Source organism: Suillus paluster (assembly GCF_016628075.1).
Source record: "Suillus paluster strain FC165 chromosome Unknown EDB91scaffold_119, whole genome shotgun sequence".
NCBI classification, from domain to species: domain Eukaryota; kingdom Fungi; phylum Basidiomycota; class Agaricomycetes; order Boletales; family Suillaceae; genus Suillus; species Suillus paluster.
In genome coordinates, this window is record NW_024537679.1 from 62,597 (window position 1) to 82,809 (window position 20,213).

General features: G+C 48.3%; 4 protein-coding genes across 4 annotated transcripts; 3 read left to right on the forward strand and 1 right to left on the reverse strand.

The window, feature by feature from the left end:
- Positions 1–809: 809 nt before the first annotated feature.
- On the forward strand, positions 810–3,034 carry EDB91DRAFT_1169043 (aspartic peptidase domain-containing protein). The gene is made up of 6 exons (XM_041320130.1): positions 810–1,244; positions 1,298–1,341; positions 1,401–1,627; positions 1,688–1,990; positions 2,046–2,216; positions 2,269–3,034. Exons 1-6 carry the CDS (start codon positions 1,014–1,016, stop codon positions 2,736–2,738), a joined length of 1,446 nt encoding a protein of 481 aa, XP_041170834.1. The 5' UTR covers positions 810–1,013; the 3' UTR covers positions 2,739–3,034.
- A 3,425-nt stretch (positions 3,035–6,459) lies between these two features.
- EDB91DRAFT_96957 (uncharacterized protein) lies at positions 6,460–8,975 on the forward strand. The gene is made up of 9 exons (XM_041328808.1): positions 6,460–6,538; positions 6,613–6,664; positions 6,725–6,832; positions 6,899–6,911; positions 6,967–7,252; positions 7,306–8,015; positions 8,067–8,223; positions 8,272–8,567; positions 8,632–8,975. Exons 3-9 carry the CDS (start codon positions 6,765–6,767, stop codon positions 8,824–8,826), a joined length of 1,725 nt encoding a protein of 574 aa, XP_041170835.1. The 5' UTR covers positions 6,460–6,538; positions 6,613–6,664; positions 6,725–6,764; the 3' UTR covers positions 8,827–8,975.
- A 4,774-nt stretch (positions 8,976–13,749) lies between these two features.
- On the reverse strand, positions 13,750–14,809 carry EDB91DRAFT_1087199 (uncharacterized protein; the record flags this gene model as incomplete). The annotated part of the gene is made up of 2 exons (XM_041316175.1): positions 13,750–13,986; positions 14,021–14,809. The coding sequence occupies 2 exons, from the start codon at positions 14,807–14,809 to the stop codon at positions 13,750–13,752; spliced, it is 1,026 nt and encodes a 341-aa protein (XP_041170836.1).
- Positions 14,810–15,419: 610 nt separating this feature from the next.
- EDB91DRAFT_1062364 (Fusaric acid resistance protein-like-domain-containing protein) lies at positions 15,420–19,443 on the forward strand (the record flags this gene model as incomplete). The annotated part of the gene is made up of 15 exons (XM_041314519.1): positions 15,420–15,883; positions 15,935–16,176; positions 16,225–16,258; positions 16,310–16,958; positions 17,011–17,282; positions 17,334–17,512; positions 17,601–17,875; positions 17,929–17,961; positions 18,011–18,048; positions 18,100–18,276; positions 18,333–18,482; positions 18,532–18,714; positions 18,765–18,948; positions 19,000–19,155; positions 19,216–19,443. The coding sequence occupies 15 exons, from the start codon at positions 15,420–15,422 to the stop codon at positions 19,441–19,443; spliced, it is 3,264 nt and encodes a 1,087-aa protein (XP_041170837.1).
- Between the last annotated feature and the right edge of the window lie 770 nt (positions 19,444–20,213).

Sequence of the window (20,213 nt, forward strand, 5' to 3'; positions counted from 1 at the left end):
ATGGATGGGTTTGACGGTCGTCGAGCACGCGTTTGATGGCAAGGACCTCAAGCAAAACGCCTTCCATATTGATAATAAAAAGAGGGTCGTGAATCCTTATATGGTCTTCATTTTGCCATAAATACGAAATGACCCCTAAGTTATGCCGTGGGGTCCGACTTTAGATAAAAGATCTGGAACAGCGAAACACTACTCGAAAGTAACAAGAAAATGCGAGACAGGCCAAGCAGATAAGTGAGAGTTATGCGGGGCTTTGAATTCGTTATTATTGTTTTGAGAACAACACTAAATTTGCAATATAGAATTGGGGTACGGCGTCACGCCGAAGAGAAATTCATGAGAAAACGACGGAAACGTTGAAGGCACTCACGAAACGCTGACGAATACGGACCTAGCGTCATAGCTAAACCGACCAAAATCACGGAAGACGTACCTTTGAGTAAAAAGGAAAAAAAATCAGTGACCACGGCCAAGCAACGCGGTCGTCGGTAAGCTCAGCACGTGTACGTCCTTGATCGCAACATTGGGCACGAGCCGTCAGGCCACATTTCGCAATTTATCTGCACGGACCACTATTCTGCCACACTCACCTGCGCCTTGTGCTTTGTTTAGCGTATTGTAACCGGTTAGGTACCTCGAGAGGTCTCCAGGCATCCGAAGTTTTCTCTGGAATCAAATCTGCAGCAGAAGGTGAAATAGCTTCACACTCAAGGAATCGAGAATGAGTGAAGCTAGTTGCTTGAGTTGAGCTTGGGGCTTTGAGAACACAATGGGTGTCAACGAATTAAGGCCCCAGGGTGGGAATAATAAGGTCTATGATAAGTCATACGTGTGCTAATTGCCAAGCAGACTTGGTGCGCAGCCCTGCACAGGTAGACACTGTGTCGCGAGTAATTAGACAGTTTTCCGTTTCCCTTTACAAAACGACTCACGCGAGCTAGTCTTGCGCGGGCGTGAGCTCTTTCTTTGCTTTCTTTATATTTCTCTCTATATCGACCTGTTCTGAATCCACGATGATTTCCCTCCCCCTTGTAGCTATCGCACTTCTTCCATTATTTGCCCTTGCTGCTCCCCAACCGGCTACAGGTGTTATTCATGTTCCAATCGTGCGACGTACACAACCCAACCGAGTTGCAAATTTACCAAAAGCCGTCGAAGCAATCCGGGCAAAGTACGGTTATCAGTCAAACAATGTGACGAATTCGAAGCGAGGAAACACTGCTGCAATTCCCATCACTGACGAGGTATGCAGCTTGAGCTTCCATGTAGTTTGTAGAATTAATCATGATGTCATTAGCAAAATGATCTCAGTTACTCGGGTGTCGTGAGCATTGGGACACCGTAAGTTACAAAGGTCGAAACGTAGCAATATCCGCAAACACTTATTTCTTTTTGCGAAGAGCGCAGAACTTCAATCTTATTCTCGACACTGGTTCTTCTGACCTTTGGGTTGCAACATCCGCATGTCCTTCGTGCGCAACAACTGAGTTTACCACCTCAAAATCGTCGACATACCAGTCAACAGGCTCCGCCATGACGATTAATTATGGTTCAGGATCGGTGAGAGGAACCACCTCCCAAGATACCGTCACTTTCGGTGGCTTCACAATCACTAAGCAAGAACTCTGTACGTCTATCCCCCTGATTTGAGTCACTTTAGATCCAGCCTTATTTTTTATTATCATAGTGGCTGTTACTCAAACTACGTCCGGCTTGATCGACGGTTCACTCTCAGGTATCATGGGTCTTGGGTTTGCCTCAATTTCTGCCCTCGGGACTACCCCATTTTGGCAAGCCTTGTATAATTCCAGCCAGCTCTCAGAACCCTTGTTCTCTTTCTACCTTGAGCGCTATATCGACCAATCTGCTGTGGACACTGCTCCGGGCGGCACGCTCACTCTCGGTGGAACAGACTCAACTTTGTACCAGGGCTCTATCGAGTACTTGAGCCTAACTGGTCCGGAATCGTATTGGCTGCTCGATGTTACCTGTTAGCCTCATCACTCTTTTATGTCGTCAGTCTATTGATTGATCACAATGTGCAGCGGTCTCTGTGCAAGGAAAGACAATCAGCGTCCCATCGTCCAGTGCTCTTGCTGCCATCGACACAGGCACTACCCTTATCGCCGCACCCACCTCCATTACCGCAAGTATTTATGCCCAAATTCCAGGCTCCGTGGTGCTTACAGGACAATACCAAGGCTTGTATGCATTCCGTCAGTATCATTTGTACATTGCAGGATAAGCAGGAGACTCATCTATTTCTAGCCTGTACCACTAACGTCGTCGTTACTATGTCTTTTGGCGGTACCAACTGGGCGATTAACTCTCTGGACATGAACATCGGCTCCGTCCCCGCTTCCGCCTTGACTTCCACGACTCAGACTCAGATGTGCGCTGGTGGTATCTTCGATATCGGCACCAGCATTGGCGGTGGTTCTAGCTCACCTACTTGGATTATCGGTGATACCTTCTTGAAGAACGTGTACTCCGTTTTCCGTGCCAACCCCCCTGCTGTTGGCTTTGCGCAGCTTGCTAGTGGCTTGAGCACTTCAACCGGAACTGCTTCTGCGAACTCCCCGGCGAAGGCGACTTCCGTGTCGCCTACTAGCTCGAGTACAAGCTCAAGCGGCAGTGGTGCAAACCCCCTTGTTGGAGCTGCCTCTACTAACAAAAACATCGCTGTATCTCTTACTCTTCTCGCATCTGTGGCGGCCTGCTTCACCTTGTTGCTCTAAAGAGACTATATATACCATATTACTATTATTGTGATACCATACACGGATTCGGAGTCTTGGTTCGCATCCAACTCGGATATTCTGTCTAACATCACTCGTTGACTAGTTACTGACCTTATATTTAAGACTCCCCGTCCATTCTTTCATTTACGTTTTATATGTTTGGTTTGGACAGTTGTATTATGGTTCATAGGGAGGTGTGCAGTACGTAGGTAACTTCCTTGCATGTATATTGCAATGCATTTGCAGTTGATTTGCAGTCGCTGATCATCCCTTAGGATCAATGGATATTGAGGTGTTTGTTGAAATTGGTCTCCAGAAGCTCAGAAGGCAGTTCGTTCCTCTATAAATAGTGCTGGAGTATGAAAGCGTACGAAGCTCTATACATACCCCGAAGTGACGACAACGGGGTTGATCTTGATTCCTGATTGATCTGGCATGTTTTGCACTGACTGTCTATTAACGCTGTCTATTGGTGACACTATCTCTTCAAGCTGTTGGCCCTGGAAGGCACCTATCTTTGCAGCTAGATGGCCTATCTCGCACTTTTACAGTTGGCTCAAGTCAACTGGCATCAGATTCGAAAGTCCAACCGCGTCCGTGCGTGATCGTGCGTATTACAATGTCACAAGTTCCGGCGGTATGATCCTTTAAAGTGTTCTAATCGAGCTCAGGGGTGTAAAAGAAGCCCCATCATTTTCGCCCCCGTCCGAGTCCCCTTCCAGTTTGAATTTCGAATCCAGTAAGACAAAACGACCTTCGCTTCGAAGCGGCGTTCGTATCTTGAATTTTCTTGAAACTTTACGCCGTCGGCTACGGTGATAGCTATAGTCTGCCAGGAACGGACGTGAGTGTTGAGATAGGACTTGGGTTTGGGATGATGGATCTGGTAGGATTTATGTAATTCCTGTGTATTTTTTCACGTAATTCAGTAATCTGCACCGTTCAACGCAAGAAGTTCGAGGATTACATGACGAGATTTCCGATGTTATAGGAAGTAAAATTCCCCTGAGAAGGAAGCGGGGATCGTCCAGACGCCTTTTAAGTAGTATGCCCACGATAAAATACTACTGTCCCAATCGCGAACATACAAACAAAAGCCCCAACAAAGTAATGGCATGCTGGCAGAATGTCCAGTCACCGAAGAATTCGAAGCTCCTCTCCGAGTCATTGTAAGTATTTCCGAGCGAGATCAAAACAGCCTAACGCACAAGATTAATGATGGGCGGCACCGAACCTTTCGAGGCCTCGGAATATAATTGCCACTGTGAGAGTTGCTGTCAGAGGTTATGTCAGGGTAAATGCTGAGCAGGGATTTCTACGAGGCAAAACCCGAGGTTCAATCTCACATATCTATTGCTGGTTCTATGGGAGAGAACGATTGCTGTGACGGCTTTTGGGTATTTGTGACGGTGAGGCAGTCGCCGATCAGTGTTATCGGAGCCGTGCGTAGCGAGAACGATGGGAAGTACTACTGAGTACGCGGTAGGTGCAGCATGGCTGCTGATGATAAAGGCACTGCCCGTCGTGCGAGCTAGACAGCAAGGTGATGGTTATGATTGCGGCGTGAATCAGTTGACCTTGGTTTGAAAGTACTTGTGTGTCAAAATGTAGCGCAGGTAGAACGCGAAGGCAAGGAAGCAATACTTACGCCGAGATTATCGGGTCCGAGATATGAGAAACCGAGGATAACGTAGTAAGTGGACTAAACGCTCAAGAAATGAAGCCATTCAGGTTGTATTGGAGTGGGATATTGTATATGAAAGCACTGACGTACGAGATATGGGACGTCCTCGGGGTGGCAAAAGTATTGCACCTGTGCACTCGAAACAATCATTGGCAAAGAAGGTAACGGCCAGGGTGAGTATCGGGAATTTCGAGATGGAAAACTTTGAGGCAGTGTAAACCCCGATACGCTCTGTGGGTGATGGGGGACAGAAATATAACCTTGCATCAAAGGGCACAAGCCATGTAGTATGGGGATGGAGTCTAAACGTCATCAAACCCTGAGTGCTCAGCTCCCCCTTGGCCCGGGCTGAGCTGATGTCGTGGAACCTAAGACCTTGCACTGGAAGATGATGCTCACCTCGTTAGCAGATGTCGTTGTAGTACAATCTGGTTTCAGGTCCCGGCCGTAATTTATACTCAAGTCAGTACATGTCAATTGTGATCAGGAGCTGTGTGACACCATGTGGGGGACAACGGGACTTTAATATCTGTTGATGTGATCAAGGGCCCGGGATATAAGATATCGGTCAACCGAGTTGATTATGAAGGCCAGGATAAATGTGAGAACCGACGCCGGAGTAGCGCAGCCTCTAGAATGCAGGTCGTGTAGGGGCGAGCTCGGAGGAGTTTACACACCATCAAACCTTAGCTTGAGCGCGAGTTTGAACGCCAACGTGTGTACAAGCCGATTGAATAACATCTGGCACTGGAATGTGGCGCGTATCTCATCAGCAGCTCTAGCAGTAGGTCCTGACCGTTCATTATCTGCAAGCCGGTGCAATTCAATACTGATGGTTAATTGATCAAGAGCTGTGTGAACCATGCACTCAGTGATCAGTTTAACGTGATCGAGGTAGAGCAAATGCAGATGTGAGCCACGCGTTACCAATCAGTAGGCGTTTGATGTGAAAGGCGCAAGATAAGTTATGTAGAAGTTGAACATACTGATAGGGCGGGTTTCATGTTCGACTAATATTGATGGTATGGGTTCTGCTTTCTTTGGGAGTGTGCAGAGAAGCACAGCTGAGAATCTTCAGTAAAACGTTGAACGATCGATTATTGTGGCGGCACGCAGATACATTGGCGCAGTCACCGATCAAATGACATCAAGTAGTACTAGCCTTAGCAGGTAGGTTGAATTAAAGGGCGAACCAAAACGACCAAGGCGCAGTTTGCCATCTAAACTTTCAATAGCAAATTACAATACTAACGCCCCGTGGCGGGCCGCACTGGACCGCGATACGATGAACGGGATATTAACGAGGATGACGAGAGATCTGTACTAGAGAAGAGATGTTGTCTGCACAGAGGTTTTAGCGTCTCCTCAGAAGGAGTTCGAATGTTTTTCAGGATTGGTTTGGGATCATTGCTGCAGGGTCAAGTTCTCTGAAGCGTCCAAAAACCGTAGTTCGTTACCGATTCCGCGGACATGACCAAAAGATTGGACACGTGGCGAAGACATTTGGCTTTCCGTCGGATGATGAAAAGCAATCATCATCTGAGGAGAGACAACTCAATTTACTTGACACGCAGAGTGGAAGTTTAGTGTTAAACTACATAGCCAATTTCTGTACGTACCTGCTGACAAATATTATCGGTTTTTATTCAAGACCGAGTTGTATATGGATACCGCATAAAACTAAAAATGGCTGTGCATTTGACCTTGTGGGTCAACACAGCATTATGGGGATCGGACGTAACTTCTTCAAAGAATGTATGACCTCGAGTCGTCGAATTTTAGAGTATCTTGATGTTCGATGATTAAGAGATCAATCCGAGGCTCGTCATGAATGTATCTGGGGAAAGAAAGAAGGACGGACACGGGATAGGAAGACCGTTGTGAGAGGCCAGCAGACGATCCTAATGAAACAGCCACCAAAGGACCGCTCATGTGATGACCTTTGTCGGGATTGTAAACCTCGGAATTTTCCAGAGATCTCCGGCGGAACTTATACCTGAAAGGGGAGTCCGACAACGCGGCTCTGCTATCTGACATCAAGACAATATCCTTCAAGTGCGGCAAGCTGACACGGCTGAAGGAAACTATTTGAGCACGCTCATCCATGTTCCCAGTAAATTATTTCTAAAGTTCTGTCACAGAAGGCCACCCTTGTTCACTCCATGCCTATCGAAAACTTATAGTCAGTCTTCTCCATCTCACTTTTACCGTATCCTAGGTCACCCCCGTCGGCTTCAAGGTATGTCTCCTTACTACTCTACTTCTACTCCGCAGTCGATGACATCGTTCCACCCATTAGTTTCACTCTCATTCGTGTATATTTAGTATCCATTCCCATAATGGCCAGTAATCAGTCCAACACGCCTCCGCCCACTCTCCAGAGGGGGAAAGCATGCTTGCGTTGCAGGTATTTTCTCTACTCCCTCGTCGTTCAAAAAAACTTGCTAATCATGCTCAAACGCGCCTTGTCCAGAAAACGTAAAATGGTAAGTTCCATCTCTTATCATTCTGAGCCAAAGTCAGTCGCTCACAACTCATCAGAGATGTGACGGGAGCAAGCCAGCCTGTCAACAATGTGTTCGTGCAAAGCAGCCTGATGGCTGTCAGTACGATGATGGAAAGGGAAAGACCAGAACTCAACTTCTCCGTGAACACATCGAGCGCTTAGAACAGCGTATACGAGAGCTCGAGGATCCTGAGTACACCTCCCCATCCGTAACTCTACATGATCCCCATCATCATCGCCGTTCTGAAAGTTCTTCTTCTTCCCTCACTGGTTCACCTGCAAGCACAGGGTTTTCGATTTCTCAGTCTTCTTTCCCTTCTGGTTCGTTCATTCGTCCGTCACCATTCTCCCACTGTAATTCAATTATTTTACAGCAAGTAATTCCCCTCAGACCTCTTGGATACAGGGCATCCCTTCCCCCTCGCCCACACCATTTACGGATATCATCTACCATGAGGAACCACAACCAACAATAGAGCTCGCTCAGACGCTCGTAGACATCTTTTCTACACACTGTCGTCAGTCCCTCCTGGGTCTCCATATGGGTCGACTACGAGAATCTTTCACCCGCCCTCTCATGGAGCAGCATCACCCTGTCCTCACGAATGCCATCTTTTTATGGGCATGTTATATCTCCAGGCCTGGTCCTCTTAGCCAGCACGAGTCTCATTACTTGAATCGAACCCTCGACTCCCTCAGCGATGCCCTCCAATACCAAAACAGATTGCTCGATGTGATTCAGGCATCATGTCTTCTGTCTGTGTACTTCCTCTCAAATGGAAGGGCACTAGAAGGCAGTTACCATGCCAACGCTGCCGCATCACTGGCTATCCAATGCGGCCTTCATGGGGCGATGATGAACCATTCATCATTTGAAACCACAGCCTCCATTTCACCGTTTAAGCTTGACCCCCCCAAAGATGCCATCGAACAGGGCGAACGGATATTGACGTTTTGGCAAGTATTCATCCTGGATCGGTGCTGGTCGGTGGTACTTCAGAAGCCAGTAACCATTCCACATGGTTCAGATGGATACGCCTCCATCATGATCCCGTGGCCGCAAGATATGGAAGAGTATGCAGCAGTACGTTCTATTTTCACGTGCATGGAATGGTGACTGATTAAACCTTCTCAGGGTCAGATCGATGACTTGCACAGCTTCCACACTGTTCGGAGTTTCTTTGAACGTCAAGTCACAAACGTCCGCGGAGGGTTCTCCTCAGTAGCCCTTCGTGTCAAAGCATCCGCTCTCTTCGAACGTGCGCACCACCTCGCTTCAACATGGGACCAGCGTAGGCATATTCCCTTCAAACGTCAACCACTTTTTGATCAACATGTAGCTTTAGCCATGTCAAGCGCGTTTACCGACGACTTTCAGACTTTAGAACACACGATCGCACGCTTTATCCCTACCCTCATTCCAGTCCACCAACTGGATGCTACTGTGCCTGACGAGAAACACGCCTACGTTGCGACACACACGCTAGCTCATGCTGCGATGATACATCTGTATTACCCATTCGGCGCTGAAGACCCTGTCTCGTACGAAAAGTGTCTTCGAGCTGCACGATGTGTCGTATCCATCGTCAAACATATCGCTGACTCAGATTACGAGTTCCTCGATCCCATTATCGGCGTGAGTAACTTTTTAGTGCACTCGACAGATTAGTTAATGATAATCCTTCTTCTTCTCGACACAGCCCTGCTGGACGTGCGCTGTGGACACGTTGATTCGAGAACTCAACATCATCGAGTCTTCGTGGCCGCTCGTGAGCAGCTCGGATATCCGCAATGAAATCGGGACCATGCTGTACGCCATGAACAACCTTAGCGCGCGCTTCCCGCTGCTCGGATATTCCGTGGCCAAGGTACAAAAGCGACTATCTGGTCTATAACCCACTTAGCGACAGCGACTCTGCCTGATGACCGTCATCTGCGTGCAGACTTTTTTCCGAAAAAAAGATCCTAATCGACCTACGGACTCTTGGCCCCTTATGACTTGGACGCACTAGTATATCGAATGTTTTCGCCGCCTGGACTTTTCTTCTGATGTTCTTTTCCTGGACTTCAATCTCTTACGGACAGCCTCTTACGTTCACGTTCGTTACGACATTCACGAACTCTTTGTACCTCGGACGTTGTGATCTAGTTGGACATTTATATCGCCACGGACAGCAGCGCAGGACTAGAATATGTATGGACTTGCACATTACCCCACAAAGTTGGACATTCCTCACTCGTCACGCCTCGTAATTGTTACTCTAGTTGTTATATTTTTATGTCGTGCCATATCCCTTTTGCTTTGTTTTGATAGACCCTTGTTGAATGTCGTTTTTCTGTTTAGGCTATCGTCGCGCCGTATCTAGCTCTTGTTTGTTGTACCATTACTTAGTATGATCAAGGAAGAAAAATAGTGGACGTCGTCTTACTGATTTTCGAAGTTTTTGATTTGAAGTTCAATGCTTATAAGTGCGGATGATCGGACATGATGCATGATGATCGTCGGCTGCGCGACCGCTCCCAGCCAAAATTCAGGAGAGCCCGCATCTACGTCGGACGACTACATAGATTTATTGAGACAAATATGTTATGGTTAGGCTGCGCAACTACTCCCAGCCGAGAGTCCGCATGACTCGTCATGACGGCTACATAGATTCGTTAAGACAAGGAAATGGAAATACGGACATTTAACAATTTGGAAATGCAGTACATGCTTGAATACGACCAGGCACATGAAGGAAACCCAAATGTCGGGAGACCCACAATTACCAAAGTCGACGGACGGATCAACATGTCGCTGACGACGGATGGAGAACATGTGCTTGGTTTGCTAAAAGTAGGAGATGCGGCGAAACCATTGGATTTGATGTGCTTGTATTTTGAAGTCGATTCGGGATGTCGATGATCAGATGGGAATGGGAATGGGAATGGCTTGGCGAAGAATGAAGCCTGCATGGTGTGGCCATCTTGTCGGTTACTGGACGAGCTGGTCATGGTGACGTGGGACGACCGTCATAACAAGAGTCGTGGTTTACAACCACTCCACTCGTGCTCGCACGATGAGTGTTCGCTGGAGTTATATCCTTGGATGCTGTAGGCGTGAATGATGAAGAGGATAACGTGAAGTTCTAACGTATGTAGAACTCCTTCTTCCTTCTTCCGAGTGTTGCCTTTACCGGCACCCCGAGTGTCGCCTTGTCCGAATGTCATGTGCTCGCAAGCAGCGTGGCTGCTTGAGCTGCATCCTCGGAAACTGCAGGCGTGAATGTAACTGCATGATGATGAGGACGACGTGCAAATGTCGGCATTCCAACGTTGGCACAGCTCCTTCTTCCTGTCGCTTAGTAAATGTAGATGCCGCCTTTGAGATAGACTTTTATTTCCTTGTAGTTCCGGCCAAAAGGGAGGAAGTAAGATACCCCGACCCCAGGCCAGACCATCCAGTAGTGCAGGTATTTGAGACTGTAAATAGTGCAGGGCTTTGGGCTGAAGTACAGAATGGCCTGCGACCACTAGTCTCCCCTGACCAGACCATAAAAAAGGAAGACAGTCGTTCCTTCTTGATTATATACGACCAGGGGGCGCCCGCCTGGCCATTTTCAAGGGTGACAGCGTAGGTATTCAGCAAGTGTTCAGCAAGTACTGGGACATTAATGACAGGGGTGGATGGCGCGACGGGGGCGGCCGACAGCGCGGGAGGGTGCAGAAGAGGGTTTGCGCGATGGCGGTGAACTTCGCCTTAGTTATGAATGCTGAAGTCAGGTTACGATGTCGGTGGTTAAGTCGAAGGGAAATGATAATAATGACTCACGGTTTTTGATCAGTTTGAGGTTCACAGTCTCCCTGCCGGTGAGAGAAGATGTTTTTGTGTCTGGACTATCAGGTGGAGGTGACTCAAAATGCGCGCTTGTGATCGAGCTCGAGAGTCAGAGATGTTAGACTCCGAACAATCCGAGATAGCTGTGAGGGGAGAATGATAGGTCCGAGCTCAAGCCAAAATGGACATTGACGAGCGACGTTGTGACGTCGGCTCGTGTCCTGCAATATGTTACCTTTTCGATTGATATATTTTCGTTTCCATACAACTCACTATAAAGTCGCCAGCAGTAGCACGAACGCATCTCAGGTTCTTTCAAGAGACTGAGATGTGAGTTAATAGTGTCGTCGTATCCGCTAGAAGAAAATGACGAGTCCGTAGTATACTCTGTTTTGATAGGTTCATGGCTCGTTAGTAGAGGTTCTTTCAAATTATACTCTGTTTTCATAGCGTCCCCGAAGGCCCGCGACTCACTATACACCATAAGAGACAGCGTCAGCGGTGAGAGATAGGAGAAACACTGGCTTACCGTTTATTGGCAGAGGCTGGCGTGGGGGGTAGGCAGGGCTATTAGAGTCGGCGGTCATAATGTATGATATTGTGAGAGCGGAAGGAAATCAGGTTCAAAGAAGGATGCAATAGCGCTCGCTAGCAACTTACAGCTGCAGTGCTGCAGTTTGAAATATGGTACACCATGAAAGAAAATACCGCCCGTTGATAGATTTGGCAGTTTGTTCCAGGTGAATGGAACTGTCAGAACAGGTGGTTTTCACCTAGCTTGTTAGGCGGTGATGCAGAATCACCGGTTTACTAGGTGAGTCGGGCAATTCACCTGCGCGGCCGGTGATTCCAACCTTTTTTCAGTTTTGTAGTGGATAGCCTGCGGAGATCTGGCCGGCTACGTAGTTCCACTAGTAAGTAAGTACTGCAGAAACTCATTAACCATTACTAATACTATTGATGGTTAGTTCGTGCCATCCCGACATCCTCAAAAACGTTCAGTATGACGTTTATTCAAAATTCACAGGCAAGGAACGGTATATGGTTTGTATGCCGTAAGGTACATACAGCATGCACTGACGTAGTTGCCTTCTGATTCTGAACCAGCATCTGAACCTTCGCCCCTCTGAGTACTGACGTTTGCTCTCCTTCTGCTTGAGACGCATTTCTTGTAGATAGCCTTTTGCACCACTTTCGTGCGTGGTCGGGATGGCGAGGAATTCATCGAATGTAAGTGCCCTTTTCTGGTACACTTTCTGGGGTTGCCAGTGCGGGCCCATGGCAGTGAATCCTCCAAACTCACCCATTCCACGATGCTAAAAGTATTGCCCTCTAGCCACCTCTTCACCTACAGATCCTCCCCTTTCTACTGCTGCGGCAGTTCTAAATATTTGTTCGGCTCATGTGATTGGGTGAACAGGAGAAGCGCGGAACTGCATCTAAAAAAGTCAAACCAGTCAAAACAAGTTTTTTAACAGAAGCCTGTAGCGTCGCCCAAGTACCTCTCCACCAATGAGAGCGCACGCTTATGGCTGTCGTCGAAGCCAAGGAGTTTATTGAGCGCACGAGCGCTGTGGGCAGAGATACTATATCTACCCAGGATCATCATTCTGCGCAAGCCGGAGCATTAGAATATATGTACAAACCACAAGATGACATGCCTGTATTCTTATTATTTCGTGAGAGTTGGATGAGCAATTATGACAGTTTTGTTCCAGCCGCTGCTGGAGACCTACTCAGCCACAACAGCAGGAAAACGGCAGGAACACTAAGATTATCACTACACTAAGTTATCGCAGGCCACCTCTCTCCAGCTGTGAAGGAGCCTGCAAAGAATCACGAATACAAAGGTTCGACCGAAACTCCGCGCTTCGCCTGCCAAATCATCGACCAGTCTGACTACGTCAACCTCTTAACATTTCAACTTGAAAGACGTAGCCCAGACTGGTTACGAGTCTAGTTGAATAGTCGGTTTCTGTTTCGCCTTTTTTCGAAGTAGGTTATCGTCGTACCGTATCTCTGTTATTTAGTATAACAACAAGTTTCAGTATTCTACTTTTGAGTCTTCATGCGATCACACATGAAGTATAATAAGCGTCGGCTGCGCAACTGCCCAGCCAAAACGAGTCACAACGACCGTTACATGAGTGGGTTCTTCAAGGAAATGGAATACAGACATTGTCAATTTGGAAATGCAGTATGTGCTTGAAAACGACCAGGCACATGAAAGGAACCCAAATGTTGGGAGACCCAAAGTTACCAAAGTCGACGGACGGATTCAACGTGTCGTTGACGACGGATGGAGAACATGTGCTTGGTTTGCTATAAGTGGGAAATGACGCATGGGGTGAAAGGAGGCTGAAACATTAGATTTGATTCGATTTGGTATGCCTATATTTTGAAGAGGTCGATTCGGGATGTCGATGATCAGATGACAAAAGGGATGGGCGTGACTTGGCGAAGAATGAAGCCCGCAGTGTGACAATCTTGTCGGTTAGTCCGGACAAGCTGACGATGGACGTGGGGCGACAGTCACAACCACTCTACTCGTGCTTGCACGCCGGGTGTTCGTTAAAGTTGCATCCTCGGATACTGCAGGCATGAATGCGGTGGCATGGTGAGGATGTGATGCAAGCGCCGTTGTTCCAACGTGTGCAGAACTCCCTCCTACCCCGAGTCTCGCCTTCGCAGGAACCCCGATTTCGCCTTTTCCGAGTGTCATGTGCTCGCAAGTAGCGTGACTGCTAGAACTGCATCCTCGGAAATTGCAGGCGTGAATGTAACCGCATGATGGTGAGGATGACGTGCAAATGCCGGCGTTCTAGCGTCAATATAACTCCTTCCTGTCGGAAGTCTTGTCTTTAGAGGACGTGGATGCAGCCGTCGAGCTAGAGTTTATTTCCTCGTAGCCCGAACCACAGAAGAGGAAGTAGGAATTGTAAATATCCGTGAATTCTTTGAAGTCGGTTAATTCCAAGTCGCGGCGTGAGCCCACCCGTTTTCAGACTGCCTTGTCGAAGTCGATAACTTTGAAGTGAGCGGCGGCGACAGTTGAGCAGAACTTATTGTTGATGTAATCTCCGTAAGCATCATGCTCATCTTCTCGATGAGGGAACGCGAAGCGATACGCTCGCGCAAGGCTGATCCATGTGACGGTCCATTCCGATATAGTAGTGACGGTTACAGCTGGTCGTGAACGAGAGGAGCGGTTGGAGAGGACAACATCAAGGTTGACGGGCTGACCAGTGATGATGTTGTCCCACTCATTGTACGGGATTAATGAACCGCTGCTTGACCTCCTGGACGTTAGAGGCCCAAGAAGCGAGAACATTGAAGGTGCATCGCAAATTAGGGGAAATGTTGCGGGATAGACCATTTTTATGGTCAAGATTGGAAAGATCGGGTTCAGCCCGTCGTTTCTTTGCTGGCTGTTCAGGGGTGTCTTCTTCAAGCTGGTGAACCCCTCGTCTAATGACCGGGGGTGCTTTGTTATGAATCTGCAGACCAGTTGTCCGACTCCTATTGGATTTCTCAGGTCCTCGAACAACTCTTTGAATAAAAAATCTAGGCGGAGTGCGAACGCTGAGCCACTCGTTATCAATGTGATCGACCATCCGCTGAAAAGGGCCTAGTTTGGCACTTGTTTCTTCTGTGCCCCCCGGAGAGTCGCAGATCGCCGCTCGTGCAAGGCGAAAGTGTGTTGCATACTTTTCAAGTTTCCCTTGTTTGAACCGCTCGACGATGCTATTCCACTCGCCCGCGAAGCTCAAGGGGACCTGGTCGACTGACTGAAGGGAACCGTCATGCGCATTCCCGAAGATAGTTGTAACCGTGCAGGGCTGAGCGGCGGATGTCGATGAGTTTGAGTAGTTTCTTTTGTGAGCCATAGAGGTGATGCGATGAACGAACTTGAGATGGAGTCTCGCCGTGGGATAGGAGGTTCGATTTGGCCAATTTGGAAGCTCTTCAGGCTGCCAAGGGGGTGCGCCGGAGATATAATCCCGCCTTGCCTCATGCTTGCGAAAACAATCTTTAACGCTGAGCGCTGAGCCATGAATCATTGTTCTTACCGATCTATGATGCTAGGTTGATGTTGTGAGTATATATAACACTGCAAAGGATCCGAGCTGTATGAATCGGGTGTGCGGCAAAACGTAAGCCGAACAACTTATAAGCAAGCCTGCAGCATGCCAGCGCGGGACGCTGACGTTCCACTCGACCACTACCACACCTTGTCCAGAGTCGAACCGCTCCAGACTGTTTGAAGACCTAGCAGGTTTCTGATTCGAGCGCTGGGGTTCAAGACCCATATGTGACAGGATGTCGTGGCACGAGAACAACTCACAGGAAGAACTTATGTACCAGTCTTTCCACAGTGACGCGCCAGTCTATCCTGACGCCCATTTCGTTGGATCTCCTGGCCAAATCCCCTTAGGAGAGCCCAGTACTCCACGTGGTCGCCCGATGCCTTCTCTTAGTTCTCCCACACCGTCCAGTTTGCGCCCAAATCTTGACAAGCTTGACCATCGAAGTGTCTCCCTTATTGTCGCCCATACGTCTCCGCAGGAAGTTAATACGACCAGCGCTCAAAGCCTTAGGCAGTCCCTTAGCCGTTTATCTCGCGTCAGGCCCCCACCCCCAGACACACAATGGTCGCTTTTCGAACAAATGATGGAGAATGAGGGCCAGCTTAGGAGCCCTAGGAGCCCCAGAATACATGACAGACGTATTTCCCTGAACGCCTCTTACCATTCCGAATTCTCTTCAGCAAGGCTTTCGACTTCAGAAGCTGCCTCCACTAACCACGATCCATTCGATAACGTTGTGCAATCGCATGCGCAATGGGAACACAACACCCGAGAGTCACCAGTTGAGTTCGAGCAAACCAATGGACATACCACTGAATCAGAAGACGAGTCCCAAGCCTACTCTTCAGCCACCACAGCCACTCCATCGTCATCACGTCGTCGCTTGCAAGTACCCACGATATCAGTTTTGTTGAAGAACGTTCTCAAATGCGCAGTGGCGTATTTTCTTGCCTCTCTTTTTACCTTTTCGCCACATCTTTCTGGATTTTTCAATGACACTTCCGCTCCGGGAACAAAGAATCCCACTGGTCACATGGTGGCCTCGATGTATGCGTCTTCCTTCACCACTTTTCTAGATTTGATGTTAATCATTCGCAGTGCTGTCTACTATAACCCGGCCAAAACCATGGGAGGAATGATGGAGGCTGACTCATACTGCGCGTGTGCGTTTCTATATGCAGCCTTCGTTTGTTTGGGAAGCATGTCGACGTTCTGGTCCCTCGAGGCCATACCAGGATGGGAGTGGCTTGCTGATGCTCTCGTCATTTTATGGGTCGGAGTTGGCATGTGGGGTCTCACTTGGATGAAAGTTTGGATGGCCAAACCCACCTTCAATTCAGGTATGTCAATCAAAGATTTCAATTCGTAGCATACTAACCCTTTATCAGCGTGTAGCATGACTGTGATAATACTATCCATTGTGTAGGCTATCGTGTATCGCATTTGAAGTATCCGACTCAAATATTTCCCTAGAATTGTCAAGGAGGGAGGCTGGGAAACCCTCCTGGAAGTTACCTCGATCGTGCTTCTCGGCATGATACTATCAAACCTCGTGTGTTTTACGCTATGGCCCCAAAGCGCCACAGAAAACCTCCAGTCGAACATGACAAAGACTTTGGATTCGTTTTCCACCCTGCTCGGCATGCTCACAAACACCTTCCTCCTTGAGGAGCCCATTCGCCAGCCTAGCCAGGATAAAATACACCAAGCGGTCGAGAACCATCAGGCAAGTTTTACGAGCCTCAAAAGGAACATGGGGGAAGCCAAGTCGGAATGGTTCAGTGGTCTGCGCGGACAAGGGGGCAAGGCGTCCAGACAAGCCTACGAGGACGCAGTCGACAGCCTTACGCGCCTTGCTCAACATCTGAATGGCCTAAGGAGCGGTACTCGGTTGCAATACGAACTCACCAAGGCTCACAGTGAGGGACGCTTGACATTGAAGCGACACATCCAAACGAATGGAAAAGAGCGTGCTCCAAGCGGTTATCCAACCGGGAAGAGGAGGATGTCCAATGGGGGTGTAGACATAAAGGATGACGCAGATGAAGTCCTACTACAGGCTGCAGCGGATATGTTCGGCGACCTAATCGACGAGCTGGGTCCACCGCTGAAGGTGTTGACGGTGAGTCGAACTTCATATTTTACTGCGGAAGATACTCATAAATTGCTGCAAGAGAACTTGTACTGCAAGTCTCGAACGGCTACGCGAGGCATTTGCGCAAAGCAAACGTGTTCAACGCGAAACCCCTTTTCAACCTCAAGATTTTCACATTTTAGTTGACGAGATCCAGCGCGCGCTGTTTGCGTTCGAGTCCACCTCGAATCACGCTGTTCTGCGTTTATACAGAAAGAGCGAATATTATTCCCCGTCTACAGACTCTTCGGTCCCGCAGGACAATACGCTCCTTATGAACAGCGAGCATGAACACATATTTGTTGTCTATTTGTGAGCTTCATTTTACTCAAAAGGTTGCATGCTCAACTCACCGTGTTTCAGTTTCATTTTCACGCTGCAGGAGTTTGCTGGGGAGCTCATTTCTCTCACGGACGCTATGCGCAGGATATATGCCGTCGAACAAGTTAGGGCGGATACCCCGAGTTGGTTTAAACAATATATTATTCACGGCCCATCACGAGTGTTCTCTGCGGTGCGATCGCGTCGACGTGCGTTCACTCGTGAAAAATCTAATCGGCCTGGAATTCGCCGAATCTGTCAGTGATCACATTTGAGAATCCAACAGTCTGCTGACATTTTTGCATCAAGCGACATATTTCACTTCTCCTCATCGCGACAAAGTTTTTTTCCCGAAAGTCCAACCTCATGCCCCGAACACAATACAAACGCCCCTTCCTGCGAACCTCCCTTTTATTGGTCGCATGAAGCGTGCACTTTGGGACTTTAGTGCTATTTTGAAAGAGCGCAAGTTGAAGTATGCCTTCAAAGTGGGAATGTCTACCGCTATGTTGGCTGCACCTGCGTTTCTTGAAGCTACGAGACCGATCTACACGGAGTACAGGGGCGAATGGGCATTGATTTCTGTGCGTGCACACGGATTCTATATTTACGCTTAACTGATATATTTTCCCTCCAGTTTTTCTCTGTCATGTCGCCCACGATTGGAGCAGTATGATAATTTGTCATCGGTTTTGTGTCCTTGCTGATTTATTTGCTAGACTAATTTCCTCAGCATCCACCGTGTACTCGGTACTCTGTGCGTTGTCCTGTTTTGTAATTTTGCCGCTTCGTTTCTGACTAATCGAAGTTTTGGAGCTGGGGCAGCAGCTGGAATTTACAGTCTTTTCCCCGAGAATGCAATCGTACTGTCGATCTTCGGCTTCTTTTTCTCGATACCTTGTTTCTACTACATCATCGCAACTCCAGTGTATGCGACGACGGGGAGATTTGCTCTTCTGACATATAATCTGACGTGCCTGTACTCGTATGTTGGCAAAAGTTTTGCTTCCCACGCAGATTTTGTTTATTTATCACTTGCAGGTACAATCTTCGAAAAGGCGACGTATCTGTGCTCGACATTGCGTTTCACCGCTCGACTGCAGTTATTGCTGGTGTCATCTGGGCTGCAATAGTGTCTCGTTTCTGGTGGCCTTCAGAAGCGCGAAGGGAACTGAGTAGAGAGCTGGGAGAGTACGTACGTCATTCTTGGGCATGACAGGTATTGACCTGTTGCACCTAGCTTTTGCTTGAACATCGGATGGCTATACACCCACTTAGTAGCAGCCAACTCAGGCGCGCACCACGTAACAGACGACACGGACGAAGACGAGCCTGAAACGCAGACTCCAGACGAGGACACGTCGCTTTTGCCAAAGTCTGCCAAAGCCAGACTTAGCAAATCCATTCAGGAATTCATGGCTATGTTGGTGTTGGTTTCCTATTTATCGATCGTCGCTTATTGGGACCCTGCAGGGAATTGCATCTCCAGAGAAAACTCATTGAGTTGCAAGGCCTCTTGGCTGAGACGCAGCATGAGCCCCGGCTGAAGGGACCCTTCCCTATACTCCTCTACCGGGCTATATTAACGAGCCTTCAGACTATCCTGGATAGGATGCACAGCATACGTTGCGTCACTACCCGAGAGGAGTGGGTCGCGGTAGGTTATACTCCTTGATGATGTTACATGTTTTCACGTATGATTGTCAAGTCCGTAAGGAAGGATTTTATTCTACCCGTGAACAAGGAGCGAAGAGAGATGGTCGGCAACATCGTTCTTTATTTCTCGATTCTTGCATCCGCTTTTCGTCTGAAAGCGCCATTACCGCCTTACCTTCCGCCAGCTGAGGCATCGAGGGAACACCTGGTACGTCTCCAAATTTATCCCTCACAATCACTCTGATAGATAACCTATATCCTTTAACAGGTCAACGCAATCCGGAAACTTGATGTAGTCAGGAACAGAGATGTGAAAGCGTCCCGACAGCTTCTCTTCTTCGCGTATGCTCTCACTATGAAGGGCGTCACTCAGGAGCTGGAGTATCTTGGGCGTACCCTACAGACCGTTTTTGGTGTGATTGGACAGAGTCCAGAGGAGTTTGAGGCGTTGTTTCTGGAGCCGGGTGAGAGAATGGATGCTGCGCATGTTGTTTGACGCCTGTTGTCACTGTACTAGGTTTACTTCAAGGACATCCGAATAATGATGATCCGAGTTTTTATGAGTCTCCACGATAAATAACTATTGGTCTCCCCTAGTCTGACCATTAGAAGGAAGACAGTCGTCCCTTCTTAATAATAATGGAAAATATACCCTGACTTGCAGGTGCTGTGCAGACTGCTTTCCATCGACTGTTATACACCATGCATCTTTGATGCGGGATACGGTGCTTCCGGTGGCGCATAGGTGGGTCGGTCGCACTGAGGTCTCTGCCGTCACGACACGAGGTACCCTTGTGAAATCGACCTGGCCGTTGAACCTCGATGACATATCCACCTGTTCAAAGGGAGCACTACGAAGACTCCGCCGTTCGACTCAGAGCCATGCACGTTCATTATGCATCCCGAGACTAGAAGCATCCCAGAGAATTCCAAGTCTACACCAAGCCGCCAAGAATCTTCGAATTACTTGGGGGCGTTATGCATGTGCAGGCGGAATTCAGACACGATCATACCAATTGCACAACCGCACCAGCAAACATGAGCGTTCGTCATGTCGTAACTTGCTTATCCTCTCGGCGATCAGTGACATTGTATCCAGTCACCATGCATGTATGTATATGGCAAGCAGGCGCAAGAAGCGACGAAGCCTCAAGGCCCGTGCTTCAAGCAGTATCGCCTCACAAGTTGGGCGAACTACCTCCGCATCCGTCTTCTGCGATCAGCGCTGTTTATACCTTAAGTAGAAATCCTACCAGTGATTGCGCA